Source organism: Sparus aurata, chromosome 16 (assembly GCF_900880675.1).
Source record: "Sparus aurata chromosome 16, fSpaAur1.1, whole genome shotgun sequence".
Lineage (NCBI taxonomy): Eukaryota > Metazoa > Chordata > Actinopteri > Spariformes > Sparidae > Sparus > Sparus aurata.
In genome coordinates this window covers 17,458,025-17,477,551 of record NC_044202.1, presented here as the reverse complement: position 1 = coordinate 17,477,551, position 19,527 = coordinate 17,458,025, and the positions used below count along the sequence as shown (strand labels likewise).

At 41.0% G+C, this 19,527-nt stretch overlaps 3 protein-coding genes across 3 annotated transcripts; 1 reads left to right on the top strand and 2 right to left on the bottom strand.

Moving 5' to 3' along the window:
* On the bottom strand, positions 1 to 3,695 carry dorip1 (dopamine receptor interacting protein 1). The gene is made up of 5 exons (XM_030391900.1): positions 3,395 to 3,695; positions 2,642 to 3,166; positions 2,147 to 2,236; positions 1,934 to 2,068; positions 1 to 1,679 (listed from the first exon to the last, which is right to left on the bottom strand). The coding sequence occupies exons 1-5, from the start codon at positions 3,478 to 3,480 to the stop codon at positions 1,496 to 1,498; spliced, it is 1,020 nt and encodes a 339-aa protein (XP_030247760.1). The 5' UTR covers positions 3,481 to 3,695; the 3' UTR covers positions 1 to 1,495.
* A 240-nt stretch (positions 3,696 to 3,935) lies between these two features.
* On the top strand, positions 3,936 to 15,442 carry mthfd1b (methylenetetrahydrofolate dehydrogenase (NADP+ dependent) 1b). The gene is made up of 28 exons (XM_030392173.1): positions 3,936 to 4,121; positions 6,530 to 6,614; positions 6,819 to 6,878; positions 6,975 to 7,028; positions 7,282 to 7,418; positions 7,534 to 7,634; positions 7,744 to 7,880; positions 8,678 to 8,789; positions 8,880 to 9,007; positions 9,284 to 9,381; positions 9,575 to 9,748; positions 9,949 to 10,085; positions 10,178 to 10,224; positions 10,309 to 10,416; positions 10,513 to 10,587; positions 10,685 to 10,787; positions 10,902 to 10,978; positions 11,240 to 11,380; positions 11,463 to 11,531; positions 11,845 to 11,956; positions 12,128 to 12,267; positions 12,895 to 12,936; positions 13,225 to 13,325; positions 13,554 to 13,731; positions 14,044 to 14,151; positions 14,298 to 14,450; positions 14,620 to 14,722; positions 14,808 to 15,442. Exons 1-27 carry the CDS (start codon positions 4,084 to 4,086, stop codon positions 14,707 to 14,709), a joined length of 2,805 nt encoding a protein of 934 aa, XP_030248033.1. The 5' UTR covers positions 3,936 to 4,083; the 3' UTR covers positions 14,710 to 14,722; positions 14,808 to 15,442.
* Positions 15,443 to 17,688: 2,246 nt separating this feature from the next.
* LOC115566017 (rRNA 2'-O-methyltransferase fibrillarin-like) lies at positions 17,689 to 19,493 on the bottom strand. The gene is made up of 6 exons (XM_030391760.1): positions 19,393 to 19,493; positions 19,247 to 19,292; positions 18,293 to 18,300; positions 18,131 to 18,202; positions 18,010 to 18,027; positions 17,689 to 17,911 (listed from the first exon to the last, which is right to left on the bottom strand). The coding sequence occupies exons 2-6, from the start codon at positions 19,254 to 19,256 to the stop codon at positions 17,765 to 17,767; spliced, it is 255 nt and encodes an 84-aa protein (XP_030247620.1). The 5' UTR covers positions 19,257 to 19,292; positions 19,393 to 19,493; the 3' UTR covers positions 17,689 to 17,764.
* Between the last annotated feature and the right edge of the window lie 34 nt (positions 19,494 to 19,527).

The following is a 19,527-nucleotide window of genomic DNA, read 5'->3' as shown; positions in this document are numbered from 1 at the left end:
TTTACTCAAAAATATTTGTATTTGCATTTTAAAGTCTTTTAAAGTCTCAGTGTAGAAAAACAGCAATTGAAAACTCATCATGATAAAGGATTTACATTTGACAGGATTCCCTTTCAGAAACTTCCCTTTGCAGAGGCACAGAGGTTATGAAAAAAAAAACTAAAAAACATGCAAATACATATTCCCTGTGTTGGCAACTGTGGTGTGCTGAGCTAATGCTGAAACTCAATCAAAATGCTCAGTGCTCTGGAAGCTAAACAGGTTACATTTAAGCTTGTAATGTCAGAAAAGAGACATTGGGGCTGGGCAATATACCAATATTATATTGTCATATTGTGCTATGACATGAGTACCATCTTTTGCTTGTTTGAAAGGGTTCATTACAGTTAAATGATTTTCTGAACTTATAAGACTCTTGTACTACCCACTTGATCATTATATCCCCATTACTGATGACTATTTATCAAAAATCTAATTATATTAAAGGAGCAATATGTAAAGATTAGCTACCTGTTGAATTTGTACAGCCAAAGTAACTGCCAACTGCCCCTAGCTGCATTCTGTTCCATGACTGTAGTCTGTCAGCTAGCTAGCTCAGTTAGCAGTGCAGTAAGCTGGACTGCCTGGGTTGTCTGGGTGTTTACACTGGTTGCACAGCAGCTTTGGACTGAGATTTTCAAGCACAGGGCTAGCTGGTTAGCATGCTACTTCAGTGGATATCTCTGCAACAAAATACATACACATCCTCATCGTAACGTCAAAACTGTTATGTCTTCACATTCTGTTTACATTTTTGGTTAATTCTTGAATGTTTAAACCAATATACGTATTGCACCTTTAAAATACTAATAGTCATCCCGAAGACATTTGGAGTCTTTGCATTTATGAAGTGCTTTTGCTTAGATTTCAAAATACTGAGATATATATATCATGCATATCACCCAGCCCCATTTCAGACTGCCCTCAATCTTTGTATTTTAACATCTATTCATCATATTAAATGCTCGCCCACAATTTACACAAAATTTCAATAACATATTAACCTGACATGGACCTTGGCCCGGTTAAGTTGGGCTTCAGACCAAAGTGTAAATAGAAAAAGCACCCTTTTTTATTGTAGGAAAAGGCATTACTGTAAAAAAAAAAAAAAAAAAAGAAAAAAAAAGAAGTTAAACATCAGAATTGATGGGAATGTGATAGATTATCTCTTGTACAAGGCTGCTTATCAGGTACTCAATTGAATATGCCAAAGATGTGCTTGATTTATGCAAATCAACCTAGAACTATTATAGTCCAATACATTCTTGGATTCCAAGCATGGCCAAAAAGAAGTTATTTCTTTTTGGCACAGTAAGATTTCTGCAAGTGTTCAGGTGGAACATTGGAAGCAACAGCTGAGAAGAATTCATTTTTTAAAAACCAAAATCATAAAACATAATTAAAAGGTATTGCTGTAACGAAAGATTTGTAAGAGGTATGGACTAATGCTTTGAGTTCACTTGTCAGACGTGCGTATGTAGACCAGCGAGGACAGCAGCAGGAGCTCTGGCGGCTTGTGTAGTAGGATCAGATTGTCTCCCCTCAGACCGTCATAGTGCATCCAGCAGCCGTCTATCTGGAAGGCTGCAGAGTAGTGATGCTCCTCCTTGTTGAAGAGTGTGGCGCCCTCCAGTGAATATCTGTGGAGGAAAAAACTTTTTTTATGTTGTCCAGGAAACCAAAAGTAAGAGCATAAATAATAGTGAGGACATTTATTAACAGTTATAAAACACTTTGTAACTGTGTATTTTAAAAACTATAAAAATAAAGTTATTATTATTATAAAGATTAGAGCATCCTGTTTTTTTTTCTTTTATCTGTGTCCCGTGTCTGTTTGCTGAACACATGATAATGAGTACTGAGCCAACAAAAGCACAACATGGAAGCCTCGTACCTGTGCTGACAGAGAGCCAGATGGTATGGAACATAGGACAGTTCCTCTGACTTCCACTGCTGCATGTTAAGAATGACAAAGGGCGGAGGTCCGTGGCAAAAAACCCTCTGAGAGAACTCTCTCAGACCATCACACCTGTTAGAATCAGATTTGTCACGAGGTGGAATAAGACTGAAACGCATTAGATGATACAACATCCTCCACATGCCTCACCCCAGTTGTGAGCAGAGTACGAGCTTGGGGCAGAAGAACTCGTCTACGGCCGACTGGATGGGGTCTCTGTGAGGCAGCTCATGAGGAGGGCTGGGAGAAAATGTCAGAAAGAAATAATAAGACATGGAAATGACTTATGCCACACAACAACACTCTGGTATCTAAGACAGACCTACTTTGTGAAACGAAAATACTTCAGATTGAAACAATTTGTGGATTCTCACAAATTAATGGGTGGAGATCCTTAAGTTCAAGTCAAGTGGTGCAAAGGAAACCCTAAAATAGAGCTGCACACCAGCTGACCTATTGCCAAGTGATGTTCCAAGTGCTCAAGTGGGCCAACAGTACCAAAGTCCACTAGGAAATTTGATATTTTTAACATTTGATACGGAAAAAAGTAGACAGCTGTTTGTGTAACCCTGTCCTAATGTAAACGGGGTGAAGTTCACTCTGTGGCACCAGGGTATTACACTGCCTGTGTGCAGTATACAGTACCTGATGTTGATTGTAGTCTTGACGGACTCCTGGAAGCGGGTTGGGCAGCTCCAGTTGGTGCACAGGCTCTCCTGAATGTTGGACATGAGGTTCTCTAGGTTCTCTGTGAAGTTCCTGTGTTCATTACCAAACAGGTCGATCACCAGCGCTGCCTGGCGGATCTCAGAGCGATACTGCCTTTTAGACATCCTGTCCCAGATCCACAGCATCTTCACTGTGGTGTAGTCACAGGAGTCCATCAGGTAGAGGAAATGCTCCACAAACTGCTTGCCGAGGAAGACGGCCAGCTCCCTGGGAAAGCCCTGGTTTTCCCGCAGGATCACATACAGGATCATGAGGAAGCCATCGATGGTGCATGTGTTTTTAAGGTTGATTTTCACGTACAGGGGGGTGCATGATAGGGCTTTACGTCCTGCCTTAATGGTGAGGACGCCACCCCAAGGTAGCACAGGCCTCCAAAAGGAGCGGTCCTCCTCATCATTGTTGTTAATGGAGGCACGGATTTCTTCAAACAATGTCTTAGACCTGAAGCAAAGAAGCAGAAAAGCAGACAGAGGTGGTCTGTTTAGTTTGGTGTATCGATGGATTTGGACAGTAACGTTATAACCACAGAGGCTATGCAAATAAATGGAAGTTAGCTTCAATAACAAAACAAGCCACGCAATGACGAGTTACGTCCAGTTATCCTCCGGGGAACAGACAGAGCCCAAAAGGCCTGCGTGCTCAACAAATTAGCAGCTGGTCTCAACTTACCTTTCGAAGTGGAGGTTGTTCGCAGTGTTTGATACCAGCGTTTGGAAGTCTTCGTTGTCACTCAAAACACAGAGTGTACTCTCCATTGCTCTCTGTATTTCTTCATGTCTTACACCGGATGTAAAGCCAGATATGTAAGTATAGTATTTATTGAACTTTCTAAAGAATATTACAATGATGACACTTTGCAAGCATGAGAACAAGCTCGATAAAACGTCAAGTTGTCCCCTTAAAAACACTACTGTTGTCTTTTTTCCCCAAGCGGTGTGTAAATGCAGTGCTGCCCTCTGCTGATGCTCAGTGTCGCTAACGTCTTCTGAAGTCCCGCCCACTCGCGGGGGGTGTTCCAGAACTGGGAATGCTATTGGTTAAGAGGTTAAACTAGCGCGTTATAATAAGTATGTGATTGGCTTTCAGAGTTGACAGTAGGTATGTAGCCCCTCCCTTTCCCGTCGCCTTGCCCACTCGCGAGGCTACGTCCTACGTCCGACGCTATTCCTGAAAGTTAATACGCAGATTTTCAGCGGTACCGTGGGGTTTTTGGACAGAGCCTGCGTTACCACCTTTGACTTGGCCGCCTTTTCACTCAACTTAAGTTTTTGGTACGAATCACCACCACGCTCCTCGTCTTGTCAGGCAGCGAGTCTGCAGGAGATAACAGCACCCTACAACACTTTCAGCACCAAGAGATGTCGGCTCAAATCATAAGCGGCAAAGAGGTTTCAGCGTAAGTTTAATATTTTATCCTGAACGGTGCACAGATAGTTCAATGAGTGTAACCTAACGTTACCTGACGAAACATGTGGCTGTGCACTCGCTAACTAAGCAGCTAACTTGCTATCTTAACTCAGTTACAGCTGAAGTTAACGTCACTTTTGTACATTATCCCAGTCTGGTACACATTTTGCATGCAGTTTTTATTTATATCAGCTTCACAACAGTATCATGCATTAGCTTGAAGTAGTTGTACATGAATGACGCTGTCCACGTGAATGAAGTGTGTTAGCATGCCTTGCTGTTTATTGTTGATAACCAGCTGATAAATGACCGTGGACTCCTTCTCAAGTTGCATGGGGAATTTGTTTTCTTGACAGTTCTCTTGATTAGTCTAACGTCAAATGTGTTCAAACTTTATGTGCTGATATGTGACTCTTTACTATTTGATGGTATCCCATATGGTTAGGGCCATTGCACACTTCTCATTGAATGACTGTAAATCCTGCAGCATTATGTAAGAAGCTGTGATGGTGGGATATGATCTTTGCCCTGTTGGACCAGTGACCTCAAGTGGTTAGACTGGCAAACAGCCCTCATAAAACAAGCAATCATGCACTTTTTGTTTTAATATTTGAGTTCAGTCTGCAAATGGGTATATTTATGATTCATAGGTCAAATATTGACTGAATCCAAGTTAAGGCTGAGCTTATATATTTGGAAAAGAGACCACAACGTGTTGGACATTTAGTTGCATGTGCTTGTCACAAGACCTGACAGCCTGCACCCTGTTAACTTCTCCTCACCGTCCTCATTAGTGTAATTATTTTATGCTGCACACACAGCCTCTCCACAGATCTGCATGCCTTCAGTGTGTATGGGTATTTAGATTGATTATCTCTGAAGCTCAACAAAAGCTGACACACAGTTCATTGTCCTGGACAAGTGATCTGCATAAACATAGGCTTATTGGTGAGTTAGGAGATGCAGTTTTCTATAAACCCCTATCCAAATTTTTGTTCTTCAGAGGATTGACACGGGGCAACAATCAAAGCATGGCAGCATCAGTACTGTTTATTGTATGAATGTCCTTTGTTTATTCGTATATAGCCCTAGTTGATCAGTGACCAGGAAAGAAGATATCAGAACAGACAGTTTTTATCATCCGTCATTGTGAGGAGGATTGTTATGACTCTGCCCCTAGATGAATAAGTAAATCAGCAACATAGTGCACATTGTATGTCAAATGGTGTGTCAACAAGTTTCAGTAGTAATGTTACTGTACATTATTTCCACTATATTGACTAGATTATGTATTGTTATTGTTCCACTCTGCGTCTTTGCCTTTAAGAAAAGCTAAGATGTTTTTTCATTTGGAACGCCTGATGTTCGAAATTAAGATCGTCCAGGGTTTTAAGATGAATGATAATATTAATAATGATAATAATAATAATAATAATAATAATAATAATAATAATAATAATAATAATAATAATAATAATAATAATGATGATATAGCACTTAACTAAACAGGGATACAAAGTGCTTTACAGCAATGGAAAAGAAAGAACAACAACAAATGAAGAGCTGCAGATAAACAAAACGTACTAAATGATACAACTAAAAGATTATAAAACATTGTGGGATTAGGTAAAGTTGAGTAGGAGTAAAATGATAAAACTCTGTAATAACCCTGTATTTAAGAATTCATAGATTATTTCCTATTTGTTATCCTAATACTATTTGATAATTTGTTGAACCTTTTGAAATTAAAACACTAATCAAGCAAAGGTCACTAGGGCAACAGCACCGTGAGGCTACTTGAAAGGTAGTTCAAATTGGAGTCATGCATTCATATTTAAAAGTAATCAATATTAATCACACGGTGTATTCTATCATCACTGCCAATTGAGCCCATGTGACGCACACTGTGCTTTAAACAGGATAATCTGTCTAGTTGAGGAGCTTTTTAAGTGACCTTGTTCTGTCTCTCTTCCACAGTGGCTGAGATCAATAAAGCTGGTTAGTTGTGTGATTGATTGTGTGAACAGAAGCTAAAGTCCAGTCACTGTGCGTCAGTCACTCTGTTTGGTCTCTGAGTGGTTGACTTTGCCTAATCTCCCAATTGTATGGTATCTGATCACCCACGAGTGCCCTAACCAAACCATGAAACGAATATAGATAAAGCAAAGACCAGAGATTGATGGCTGTGGTCTGGGGAATGATTACCAATTTTAACCAGGAGATATCCAGATGGCGTTCGTCTGAAGACACAATCTGTAACCATTACAAGGGAAAGAAAAGGGATTTCTGCAGTTGGCTTGTGTACCATCTGGTCTTCCGCATTTTCTTTGTTATGGTCCACCTGTCACTGCATACGGATTAAAAATTCCTGTTGGGTTTTTATTCTTCGGTTCACAGGCAGGTGAGGGAATGCTTGAAGAAGGATGTGGGGCAGATGAAACTTCAGGACCCCAACTTCAGACCTGGTTTGGTGGTTTTACAAGTAAGTGTAGAATGGTAACTTTGCACTACATAAAGAGATGTTTTTGTTAACTACTTTGTACTTTCTCATGGAGATAAGAAGGTAAGAATTAGTGTCTTGTGAGTGCCATTGTGTTCCCCTGCAAGGTCAGGCTGCACAATGTGGTTAAGATAAAAGAATATTCCTTCATACAGGCAGGCAAAGTGATGCTTTGTGTCTTTGCAGGTTGGAGACCGGGATGATTCGAATCTGTACATTAGCATGAAGTTGAAGGCAGCAGCAGAGGTGAAAATATCATTTTGTTGTCATTCCATATTAACGCCACACTTCTACTTAAGTAAGTTCTATAACCCAACCTAATCTCTCCTTCTGTGTACACAGATTGGAATAAATGCCACACATATGAGACTTCCCAAGACTGCAACAGAGGAGGAGGTGAGGATGGATTTGAAATATTATCATCTTTTGTTCTATTCTTCTGCATGATCCACACACACACGAAGTAAGACACGTTTGATTTTGTTATAGTGCCCAGTAAAGTCTGCAGGTCCTTAAATTCTACTGTTGATGATGTTTTTCAGCACAGTTAGATTAAAGTCAAGTTTGGGATTTGCCACGCTATTGGCTCCATAACAAATTGTAAGGTTAACACGGTAACAAGACTACTTGACTGCATGTCTGTCTGCAGGTTCTTCACAGCATCACAGAGGTGAATGAGAACTCGTCTTTCCACGGCCTCATCGTGCAGCTGCCCTTAGACTCGATCCACAAGATCGACACAGAGAAAGTCACCAATGCCGTGGCCCCAGAGAAGGATGTAGACGGGTAGGCACAGACATTGATTAAAGATCCAGTTGCTTTCTCCTCTTTTTAAGTATTTCTTTGTGTCCTTCAAGTCTGGTTAAAAGAAAAAAAATAATGTGTTCTGGTCTGTGCACAGGCTGACTAGCATAAATGCGGGGAAGCTGTCTCGTGGGGACCTGGGTGACTGCTTCATCCCCTGCACCCCAAATGGCTGCATGGAGCTCATCAGACAGACTGGTAAACCCACAGCAATTAACACTCCAACACATCCTCTAAGAAAAAAAACAAACAGCTGTGCTGTGAGGTGGGAATTAATCGATGGATTGTGCACTTCACACGTCTACAGGTGTGTCGGTGGCGGGGAAGAGAGCGGTAGTGATCGGCCGCAGCAAGATTGTGGGCGCGCCAATGCATGACCTGCTGCTGTGGAACCATGCCACCGTCACCACCTGCCACTCTAAAACTGTCGATCTGCCTGGAGAGGTACATCAGTCACACCTCCATCCCAGTCGCATTAGCCATTATGTGCCCACACATCAAAGCAAGCAGAGACTGTAATGCGAGCTCTGATGTTTTCATGTAGGCGTATTTTATCTGGTGTGAATGGGTTCAGTTCAAACATACCCAGACAGGGCTTTCTTTCTCAAAAAAGCAAACTTTTGAACAAAGACACATTGACAGTCTCGCCTGGACATAGCATGAACTGCCTGGTTCAAAAGGGACTAAAACATTCTACTGATTTGACTAAAATGGAATTTAAATGTGAAAAGGTGATTAAGCATTTTGTTCGTCGAATAATTAGCGACCTAAGTCTAACTTGTTGATTGTTGCATGAAACTCCATAACCAAGATCACCATCTGCCATTTTGTGGCACAAATGATAACATCAGGTTTGACAAGATTTAAAATATTTCTATTAATGCATGATATAAATGTGATTACAATGTGGGACAGTATTTCAGTATATAGTTCTGTTTTACTACCGCCATGTTTCTGTCCCTTGCTAGAAGCAATGTAACCGAATGATAGCCCCACTTGAAACAAACATGGGCAGAAACAAAATTCTTATTCCAACCACAGAAAAATAATTAGGATTAAGTGTTACATATTTATCAGGTGTTAATATTGTGCTCTCCTTCTGATTGATGTGTTAACATGAGGCATTTCTATTCTGATTAGACTAATTATTCTGAATATTATTGGAATTTTGGGGGCCAGGTAAACACAGCTGTTGTTACATATTCTGTTCTCTTGTTGTCCATCACTGTTTTTTCATCTAGGTTGGCAAAGCAGACATCCTGGTTGTTGGCATCGGGAAAGCAGAGATGGTAAAAGGAGACTGGATCAAGAAGGGAGCAGTGGTCATTGATTGTGGAATCAACCACATTCCAGGTTGGACTTCCTCGAGCTAATCAGTCCACTTTAAAGGTCAGAGGTAATCTTTACGGTGTCTTCATCAGAGGTTCTCTATTTGTCTTTCAGATAAGTCTAAAGCAAGTGGGAAGCGAGTGGTGGGGGATGTCCACTACGCTTCAGCTAAGGAGCAGGCCGGCTTCATCACCCCTGTGCCTGGTGGTGTGGGACCCATGACTGTGGCCATGCTGATGGCGGTAAGGTCCTGAACTACACTGTCTCTATTTGTCAGATGCTTGTTGTGTATGTCATATGAGACCACCTAACAGTGTTAGCATTGTTGAGAACATGACTGGATCTGCACTTTCAGTTATTTTGTCATGATTTGTCACAGTGCTGCAGAAATTGCATTTTTATTGCAGCTAAATGATCTGATGCTTCTGTATTATCTTTGCTTGCATACACATTATGTGACAACAGAGAATATAAGATTGTAAAACAAATAGTGTTAATGTGTTTGTGTGTGTCTTTAGAACACAGTGTTAAGCGCAAAGCGTTTCCTGGACAGCCATAAATCAGGGAATTGGAACATTTCTTACACCAAGCTCAACCTCCAGAAGCCCGTGCCAAGGTTTGTCTCCTCATTTTCCCTTTCTTAGTCATGTGCTCTGTTAACTTGTCACGGAATGATTTGTTAAATTTAATAATCCAAAAGCAAGATCAGCTGATCTTTTGAACTGCTCACTGAATGTGCTCTTTCAGTCTTTCCTGTTTTCCTTATTTGTGCAGATGAAAAGGTGATTTTGTGTTTCGTCTCCCTACAGTGACATTGCGATTTCACGCTCCTGTGTGCCGAAGCCCATCGACCGGCTAGCAAGAGAGGTGGGCCTGCTCTCCGATGAGGTGGAGCTCTATGGCAAGACTAAGGCCAAGGTCCAGCTGAATATCATAAAACGTCTGCAGGCACAGCCAGATGGCAAATATGTGGTGGTCACTGGGTAGGCAGTCAGCACTTTATCTGCTATACTGTACTCTGCTGTTCTCACTGTAGTACGATAGGATTTCTGTCTGGGGAAAATGTTGAAATTGTTTATGAATTTTGTCTCTGTTTGTACATAAAAAGATGCTAATGGTATATGTAACAGGGACGAGAAAGTAGACCAGAAGGTCCCTACTGATTAAAGTTTTCTGTCTGCAGAATTACACCCACCCCTCTTGGTGAAGGAAAGAGCACCACCACCATCGGCTTGGTGCAGGCCTTGGGAGCCCACATGAAGCTCAATGTGTTTGCGTGTGTCCGACAGCCCTCTCAGGGACCCACCTTTGGTATTAAAGGTGAGCTCTGGAATAAATTACGTTAAGTGAGAGATTGTTGAAATGGGCGTTTTTGGTGGTTTAGAACCTGCAATTTTATCTTCTGCCTGCAGGTGGTGCTGCAGGAGGTGGATACTCTCAAGTCATCCCTATGGAAGAGGTACTACACTGCTGTTTCAAGTTAAAAACTAAGATATTTGTTCATGGCCAAGATTGCATTTAATAATGGGTCTGTTCATTTTAGTTTAACCTCCATCTCACCGGTGACATTCACGCCATCACAGCGGCCAACAATTTGGTGGCTGCAGCCATTGACGCTCGCATGTTCCACGAGGCCACACAATCTGACAAGGTGAGTACTCCACCTTGTTACTGTTGTCATAATACACTGTTTGCAGGTTAATTAATGGATTTTGATGGTTAAATTTCTCTCTGTATAAATCCTCAGGCGCTGTATAACCGCCTGGTCCCACTCAGTGGAGGACAGAGAACTTTCTCCCCCATCCAGATTAACAGACTTAAAGTGAGTGGTGGTGTTTTGGGTTTCAGTTTCACTTAACACAGCCTAGAGAAGGACATGCTTCTGGTATTTAAGTTTCCCTTATTATATTTGTATTTAGAAACTAGGCATTGAAAAGACTGATCCCTCCACACTGACTGAGGAAGAGATCACCCGCTTTGCCCGCCTGGACATCGAGCCGAGCTCTGTCACCTGGCAGAGAGGTATGAACACCCAAGACATCTCTTGATACTCGTGACTCATTGTCTGCATCTATCTATCTATCTATCTATCTATCTATCTATCTATGCTCATGTGCTCGTTATGTGTTGATTTAGTGTTGGATACTAATGATCGCTTCCTGAGGAAGATCACCATTGGCCAGTCACCAACTGAAAAGGGACACACAAGAGAGGTAAAGAGATCCGTAAAGCTGTTTGTCAATAAATTAGAACCACCATATGTAGTAATAGAAAATCAGAATCTGAAAAGCTTAATTTATCCTGGGGGGAAATTGAGTCACTTTACAGATTTGCTTCCGTTCAATAATAGAAAGACATATCAGTTTAGATAGATTATAGGAAAATAGAAAATGAGCCTTTATCATCCTATCCTATCCTTTAACAATGAAAAATACAATAAACTGACATGTGCTATGTCTCTCTCTGTCCTTCAGGCCCAGTTTGACATCACGGTGGCCAGTGAAATCATGGCGGTGCTCGCCCTCACCAGCAGCCTTGAGGACATGCGTCAGCGTCTGGCCAAGATGGTTGTGGCCACCAGCCGCAGCGGAGAGCCCATCACCACTGAGGACCTGGTTAGTAGGCTGGAGTCTCCTTTGTGACCAGGCAATCTACTGCTTAAACAAGGCTCCTATAATGTACGATTTCTCTCTGTAGGGTGTGAGTGGTGCTCTAACTGTGCTAATGAGGGATGCCATCAAGCCAAACCTGATGCAGACCTTGGAGGTGGGTGAAACTTTGCTAACCTATAAAGGTTATCTGAAAGAGCTGTACAAGCCAAAAAATATTAGTGTGAGAGCGCTTGTATTTTGAACCATGTTAAAATGTGTGCATTTACAGTCTTTTTTATATTTACAAAGTGCGTTCTATAAACTGATATACAAATCTCACAATCTGCATTCCATTTGTTTGTTGTTGTTGGTGGTGGTTTAAAATGTCTGTTTGTATTTTAATATTCCAAACCCTTCTGCATGCCAGAGGGATGACATTGCCTTGAGTTATGGTTATTGTGTCACATGTGAGTCATCTGAATCTGCAGGGAAACCCTGTGTTTGTCCATGCTGGCCCATTTGCCAACATCGCCCATGGCAACTCCTCCATCCTGGCTGATAAAATAGCTTTGAAGCTGGTTGGACCTGAGGGCTTTGTAGGTAAGTGGAGCTTAGAAAATAGCTGATAGCATGTTTGCATAGATTTTTCCTGCCTGATCTGGTGCTGCAGTGCTACAGTACATGGTTTCCAGTGTTGATTGTACTAATGAGGATGTAACAGATGTTGTACGACAGTACCATATCAGAACCATGGTCAATTTTGCCCAACAGTGACTGAGGCTGGCTTCGGTGCTGACATCGGCATGGAGAAGTTCTTCAACATCAAGTGCCGCTACTCAGGCCTGAGACCCCACGTGGTGGTGCTGGTGGCCACTGTCCGAGCCCTGAAGATGCACGGAGGAGGACCAACGGTGGGTTTGCATGAGTTCCGCTCAGCATCCTAATCACAAGATAATTATTTCAGTGCTTTAAAATTTGAAAAACAAGGCGCGCAGGTGGTTGAGTGGTTAAATTGCATGCCATATACGCAGCCGACCCCGGTTCGATTCCGGCCGGAGGTCATTTGCTGCATGTCACATCCCCCTCTCTTTCCCGTATTTCCTCTCTGTCTTCTGCTTAATAAAGGTGTCTATGCCGAAAAAAAAAATCAAAAAAAAAAATTGAAAAATTCATGCTCTGGCTTATTTCTTTCTTTTCTTTTAAAAAAAAAAATAAATTTGCATGATGTTGCCTTTCTCCATCATGAGCTCTGAAGATCAGCATCAAAACAATCACAAGAAAATTTCCTTCTGCACACAAGTAATGTTGCACCCTCCTTGAGGGAATGACAACAAACTGCTGAGATTCTAATTACATTTGCTGCAGAGTCGACGTCAGACAGAAGTAACAGAGCACTCACACACACGTTGATAGCATCTTGATAATCCTGAGGCAAACTGAGGGAAAGCGATTCAAATCTGTCTCCGAAGTGCAAGATTTGGAGGGCTCAGTGTTCAGTATTTGAACTCTGAACTGAACAAAAAAACATTTTCTTTCAGGTCACTGCCGGGATGCCGCTGCCTAAAGAATACATCGAGGAGGTAATGCATAACAGCAGCTGAGCAAAGTGCGATCTTTATTTGTAATGATATATTTCTGTTGATGAGCTGTAGAATAATGTCAGATATTATCATTGTGTATTTATTAGATTGTATCTGGGCTACATGGTATGGTGAAAACATTATACTACTATACAGATATTCAAGATAAACAGTTTTTGCTTTTTTAAAAGCATCTACATTAAACATTTATGTCGTCCAATAAAAATAAAGTTGAATTTTTATTTTTTTTTATTTATGTTGTGTGTGTTTATGTGTACTTGCATGTAGAACCTTGAGCTACTGGAGAAGGGCTGCAGCAACATGAGGAAGCAGATAGAGAATGCACAGCACTTTGGTGTGCCCGTGGTGGTGGCTGTAAATGGTTTCAAGTAAGTGATGGATGACGACAAAGTAGAAAAAAGGACTAACATGGTCTATATGACCACAAATATACAGAGAAATTGTTTTTATTTAACTGATGAACTGATCGATATTTTTTTATTAATAATGGATCAAATGATTGTGTATACTGTCTCTCCGTTATGACAGAGAATTATCTGGAGTTTCCTGTGCCCTCATATCTCTAATGTCTTTTGTCATCCTGCTTCACATTTCAGGACAGACACTGAGGCTGAGCTGGACTTGGTCTGCAGCATGGCCAAAGCCGCCGGAGCCTTCGACGCTGTGCGCTGCTCCCACTGGGCTGAGGGTGGAGCCGGTGCGGTGGCTCTGGGCCAGGCTGTCCAGAGGGCCTCTGAGGCCCCCAGCAACTTCAAGTTCCTCTATGATTTAGAGGTATGGAACAATCACACCTGCTGTTTTCTTTTCTGTAAATCTCTTGGTTGGTGGAGGTTAAGTACATGGATTAATTTGCTGGAAAATATATATAATCAGCAACACTGAAGATAAAAGATAATGTTCTAAGAGATGCCCTCTTTCACAGGCATCCAGTTTGTCAGTATAAGTAAAAAAAATATTTTTTAAAAAGTTTTTAAAATTGCATCATATATTTGGGCCCGAAACTGTCTCGTTGGAATTACTGAGTCATCAGATCAACTTAAGTCGACCTGACTCACGGCAGTGTGTATACTTCAAATTCCTCTTTAGCTCCCCATTGCTGATAAGATCCGAATAATTGGCCAGAAGATCTACGGAGCGGACGACATTGAGCTTCTCCCAGAGGCTCAACGCAAGGTGGAGCTCTACACCAAACAGGTCAGCACCTATCTTCGATGCATGTCTTTCGTCTGTCTTGTCGGGCCTGTTTTCTGGCTTGTGCTGTCAGTTTAAGTCTGCATTATTGGATGAAGAATCCCTTTGTTTAAGATCCAATGAAGTTCTGTCTCCTTTTCTCCTTGCAGGGTTTCGGCAATCTGCCAATCTGCATGGCGAAGACTCACCTGTCGCTCTCTCACGAGGCAGACAAGAAGGGTGTGCCCACAGGTTTCGTCCTGCCAATCAGAGACATTCGAGCCAGTGTGGGCTCCGGCTTCCTGTTCCCGCTGGTCGGCACGGTAAGCGTTCTTTTGCAGCAGGTTCATCTCAAGTTTTTGTGTCTGTTTGTTTAGCTTGATCCATAAGCTACATTATGTGTCTACAATATAACAGCACATAAATGAGCAGAATCAACCTTATATAATTGTCTGTGATTCAAAAACGGTATTCCCTTACTGTTTTTCTCAGATGCCCACAATCCCCGGCCTGCCCACCAGGCCTTGTTTCTATGACATCGACCTGGACCCTGAGACTGAGCAGGTCAACGGGCTCTTCTGAAGCAGTGAGGAAGGTAGTTAGGACACACAGATACCAATCTTATACTGGACTAGGCAGTATGACTGTTAATACCTTGCCCTTCTTGTTTGTTTTTATAGATGTGACGCAGCACCCCCCACTGAGCCTTAATGAAATGTGATGGACCAATAACTGGAAATTCCTTGAGCTGTTTTTGTTTGGTTTCCACTCATAGACTGACTTCTGTAAATAACTGATTAGCTTTTTCCAGAAGGCTGCCGTTGGGTAAATCAAGAAACTTAATTGATCAGAGAACAGTATGTCCCCCGTCTGAGAATGTGTCAACAATCCTTTAAGTTACATTACTGCACATAAACAAGCCTAACTTGTTTTTCCACATCCCAGAACCCCCAACAGCAATAATGAGTCGACTTTAAGTGGCATATCTTAATTCTTATGTATAGTTTGTGTGCACTACACCGGGAGCATCTCCTCCAGGCAACAATCCACAGAATTTTCGTGTTTTTGGTTGAATTTGTTATTAAAAAAAAGAGATCATAAAAATAATGCTTCCTTATAACATGTTTTATAATTTTTGTAATTTTGAGCAATCTCGCCTGTCAAAATTCCTGTTTTGCCTGTCCTGTCTGAATGTTTCTAAAACTGTCTAACTTTGCTGCAGCTTCTGCCACTGCTTTGAAACTCACATGTCCTGATGCTGTAAATCCACTATTCTGGCAGGAAACATCAAATAAAGTGTCTTAATGGAAAGCCACATACTGTAGCAGCCTGTTCTTTTCTGTGTCATTATTCCACCGCTGTCATCTTTTTTTCCTCATAATTAAACTTTACTGCAAATCATCTAAAGCAGTGGTTGTCCTTTTTTTTCATTCATGGACCCCTTCACTGATGCAAATTTGACCACAGAGATAAGATTTTTGCTTTAGATGTTTTGTTAGAGAAACTATATGATGCACATTACTAAATATTCCCACATTATGTCATGGAGTTAATATCCTATCTTTTTGCGTTTTGTGTTAAGTGGCAATTTGTTGCATTATGCAACATGTCAGTCATTGTATCACTATGGAAACAAACAGCAGATAATGAGCAATTTTGCATGCATACATTTTCTATTCAGCTGTAAAATATAAATGGATACGAAGCCAAATGGATACAGTCAAAATGTATAACTTGCATTTTCTTTCAACTGAAAAATTTGAGTGAATGTAATGTAGTCGCGTATATTTTTGAAAATACCCTCAGGCTCCACTGGGCAGTCACATTTTGGGAACATTTTATTGGATAAAGAAATTTATGCTGGCATAAATATTTGTCAATGGATAAATATGACAGCAGGGTTGAGTTGGGTCCAATCAGCGTTTTGACTGAAGGAGAGTGACTCAGTGATGCACACACTGTCTGCTGTGAAACAATAACAGATGGCGTATCAGTGTGACAAACTACACAAAGGACATTAATTATGTAATTTTAAATTTGGGGGAACTAACATTGACAAAAGCTGACTTTTACTGGGAAAATTATGTAATATAGAATATATAATATACGAAGGAAAATTGCAGTAAAACAACAAAATCTAGCGTGGGAAGCAACCAGAATGAAGGTGAATATCATGTTTTTACAGACACACCAAAGACTGTTGTCCTGAACACTGTTAATGTTGGCAACATGAACGATTTACAACAACAACAAAGCATGAACACCCCTGGTGTCATCTCGAACACGAGGACGAGACCAGCAACATACAACAGTGACTCACTGACAGTTCACCACAATGCTGCTGCAGAAAAATGCCAGCAGGAACTCACACAGATGTGGCTGCTGTTGTGGAGCGCTCTCTGAGGATCAGGTTGCACCAGAAACTACACTGAAACAGTTTAAAGAAAAGGTGCTGGACACCTATATGGATCACTATTTGTGGCACTCAGCAGGTCATTATAGAGAGGAAGTTGTTAAGTTTGTGGATTAGTCTAATTAAGAATTTGAGAGTTTTGATATGAAGCTACCAGCAGCATTCAGTTAACTCAGTTTAGCATTAAAAACTACTAGCCTGACTCTGTCCAAAGGTAGCAAAATCTGTCTACTGGCACTGATAAAACTCATTAATTCACATATATCTCTTTGTGAGTATTCTATGCTACAGCAAAAGTGTTTTAGGGGTGTTCATTTGTGGGAATAACTCAAAAGGGCAATTAGTTGCTCCATTCTCTTTGGTGCCGATAAAGCACACAGCATAATACTCGTTAATTAGTGATCTTTTGGGCCGCTGGTGCCAATTTTGTTTCCTGTGTACGGAAACACATTAAACCAACTTCAGATTTATGATTGGTGAGAGGACTTTGCAATTCTTCTGAATGGTCATGCACGCTTTTAGGCTGCAGGAAGTCCTCGTCACAATTAGATTTTGTTTTGTTTGGAAAGCATCGAGACAAAGACAACGCTGAGCAGCAATTAAAAAAGAATATGAGAAATCACAAGCCATTCTAAAAGAAGCTGAAAACTTATAATTGGTAAGTTGTTTTCCTCCACATTTTAAACACCTCATGTCAAAATTTTAATATTCTTTCTTCTCTGTTATCATGTTCTTTTGGGGGGCTTTTCCTCTGTTTTTGGATGCATGTCATTATTCATTTACAGTGTATTTTCAAATGTGGACAATGAAAAGATCCTGCTATCCACGGACTGACCTTTATGCACAAGTGTGTGTCTGCGTGCACAATGACTGCGTTGTACGATTGGATGTGACAAAATGGAAATTAAAAGAACTTTCGAAAAAAGAAAATAAAAACCTTTAAACAAGCAAACATCCCTGTGTCAGGTGCGCAATAATAACATGAAAAAGCAGATATTAACATGCATGTTGCTTTATCATAACTCCGTATTGGTCCTTTAATACACATAGCTGTAAAATTGCATCTGTTTTGGATGCATGTGTTAAACGTGGAGTCAGACACTGATTCATGCGTTGAAACAATAAACCAGTCTTGTTTTTTTTTTTCATGATTGATTTAATAGAGATCTATTTCATTCTTTACAAGCATTATCAAAGAATGGCGGTTCAGTCACAACCATGACCTCATTTGCCTCCACGACCTCCGCGACCGCCACCACCACCGCCTCCACCTCCACGACCTCCTTCACCGCCTCCGCCGCCCCCACGACCTCCACGACCTCCTTCACCGCCTCCACCGCCCCCACGACCTCCACGTCCACCTCCTCTTCCCTAAACAGCCATCAGATCAAATATTGACAGAAGTTCTTAAAAAAAACTGAGATGATTAGCTGCATAGTTTCATTTCATAAAGGTAGTGATTCTCCTACCTTTGATTTTCCTTTCCCCTGTAAAAGGTAATGGGAAATAAACACATGAGCAGGACAAAATCAATTAATCAGCTGGTGAGGCAAAACAGTATGAAGCACAGGAAGGTGCAAAGTGTCTCACCTGGCCTTTGCCTTCCCCTCCTGAGCCCTCACCTCCTGAGCCCTCTTCTCCTGAGAAATCCTCAGCTTGTGCCTAAGAGAGGGAAACAGCTTCATAAGTACACGTTTGCTGTTAAGTCATGGGTAACAGCAAACGTGTCAGTGAGGACGCAGACTGACTCACCTCTTCGGCTGTGATGGGACGAGAAAAAAACAAAACAAACAGCAAAGTCAGAGATGTGCAGATTAACATAAAATATGGAAATTGCCCCCTACCTACAAAAACCATAAAATGCCTCCACAAGCTACACGAAAGCTGATTTTCTCCCCCTGGATATTAATTGTTAAGCCTACTGTTGTTGGTGTTCATGTCAGCAGCAACAGTGAACCCAACAGCTGTGAAATGCTGCTCGCCTGCTTGGGCGTTACCACCAATTAACTGAAGCACAGTGTTCACAGAACAAGGTAGTAATTATATACTGCACCCTTGAAATGTATGGGATCGCCTGCCAAAAAATTTGATTGAGCACAGGAAGATGGGTGGGAGGACTGTTCTATTTTTTTGAATGGTCTTTCATGCTTTTAATAGACACACAAAGACAACTCTGAGCAACAGTTCATGAAGAACATAAGAAATCACCAGCAATCTTAAACTTAGAATTGGTAGGTTTTTTTTCTCCACACTTAGAGGAAAACATCCCGATGTCAGGTGCACATATTGATGACCACATATTAACATGCGTGTTGCTTTACCATAACCCTGCTTTATAAATAGAAATTAACAGGAATAAAAGGTTTTCCCTTTTTTCCCCAAAGAAAAACAGGCTATTTACAAGATAACTACTATGATGATCAATAATCATTTCATCTGTGGCCACCTTCACTTTTCTTGCATAGACAACTGAAAATCAATGAACTTAAGTTAGGTTTTTATCTTTTGGAGCCACAACCATTTCAAATTTAAAGAACACATTTTCTGTCTGAAATATACTGTTTGTATCTGTGTTAGAATAGCAGCCACTGAAAGAAGAAAAACATCAATATAAGAGGTGACTTTAAACTTTTGAATGGAGTTCTACACAGAACAGTATCTTGAAGCATTATCGAAAATAATTAAAAGTGAATCAAGAGGACTTACTATCACTCATGTTTTCTTAATGACAAGAGCAGTAGAAAGACTTTTCCTAGGGGGAAAAAAAAGCAAAGTTAAATTAAGGATCTTAAATCTGGAATTATTATGTGTCTTGCAGTCATTACAAATAAGCAGCAATACCCACTACGTACCTGTTGCAGAGATCAAAATGACTCCTGTTTAATGAGGGTGCTCCGTCTGTTATTTATGTGGTGCCAGATGAGGTAAAGAATGTGGGTGTGTTTGCCTCATGCATTGAAATGTGACTGTTTGACGGTTGTGGACAG

What these genes read in the sequence shown, in the direction of transcription:
- dorip1 (XM_030391900.1), bottom strand. Translation starts at nt 3,480, where the DNA reads ATGGAGAGTACACTCTGTGTTTTGAGTGACAACGAAGACTTCCAAACG. An exon ending in AACAACCTCCACTTCGAAAG is followed by an intron (nt 3,167 to 3,394) that starts GTAAGTTGAGAC and finishes TCTTTGCTTCAG; the next exon opens with GTCTAAGACATTGTTTGAAG. An exon ending in CTGGCTCTCTGTCAGCACAG is followed by an intron (nt 1,680 to 1,933) that starts GTACGAGGCTTC and finishes TTTCCTCCACAG; the next exon opens with ATATTCACTGGAGGGCGCCA.
- mthfd1b (XM_030392173.1), top strand. Translation starts at nt 4,084, where the DNA reads ATGTCGGCTCAAATCATAAGCGGCAAAGAGGTTTCAGC. An exon ending in CTGTCGATCTGCCTGGAGAG is followed by an intron (nt 7,881 to 8,677) that starts GTACATCAGTCA and finishes TTTTTCATCTAG; the next exon opens with GTTGGCAAAGCAGACATCCT. An exon ending in AGGCCACACAATCTGACAAG is followed by an intron (nt 10,417 to 10,512) that starts GTGAGTACTCCA and finishes ATAAATCCTCAG; the next exon opens with GCGCTGTATAACCGCCTGGT.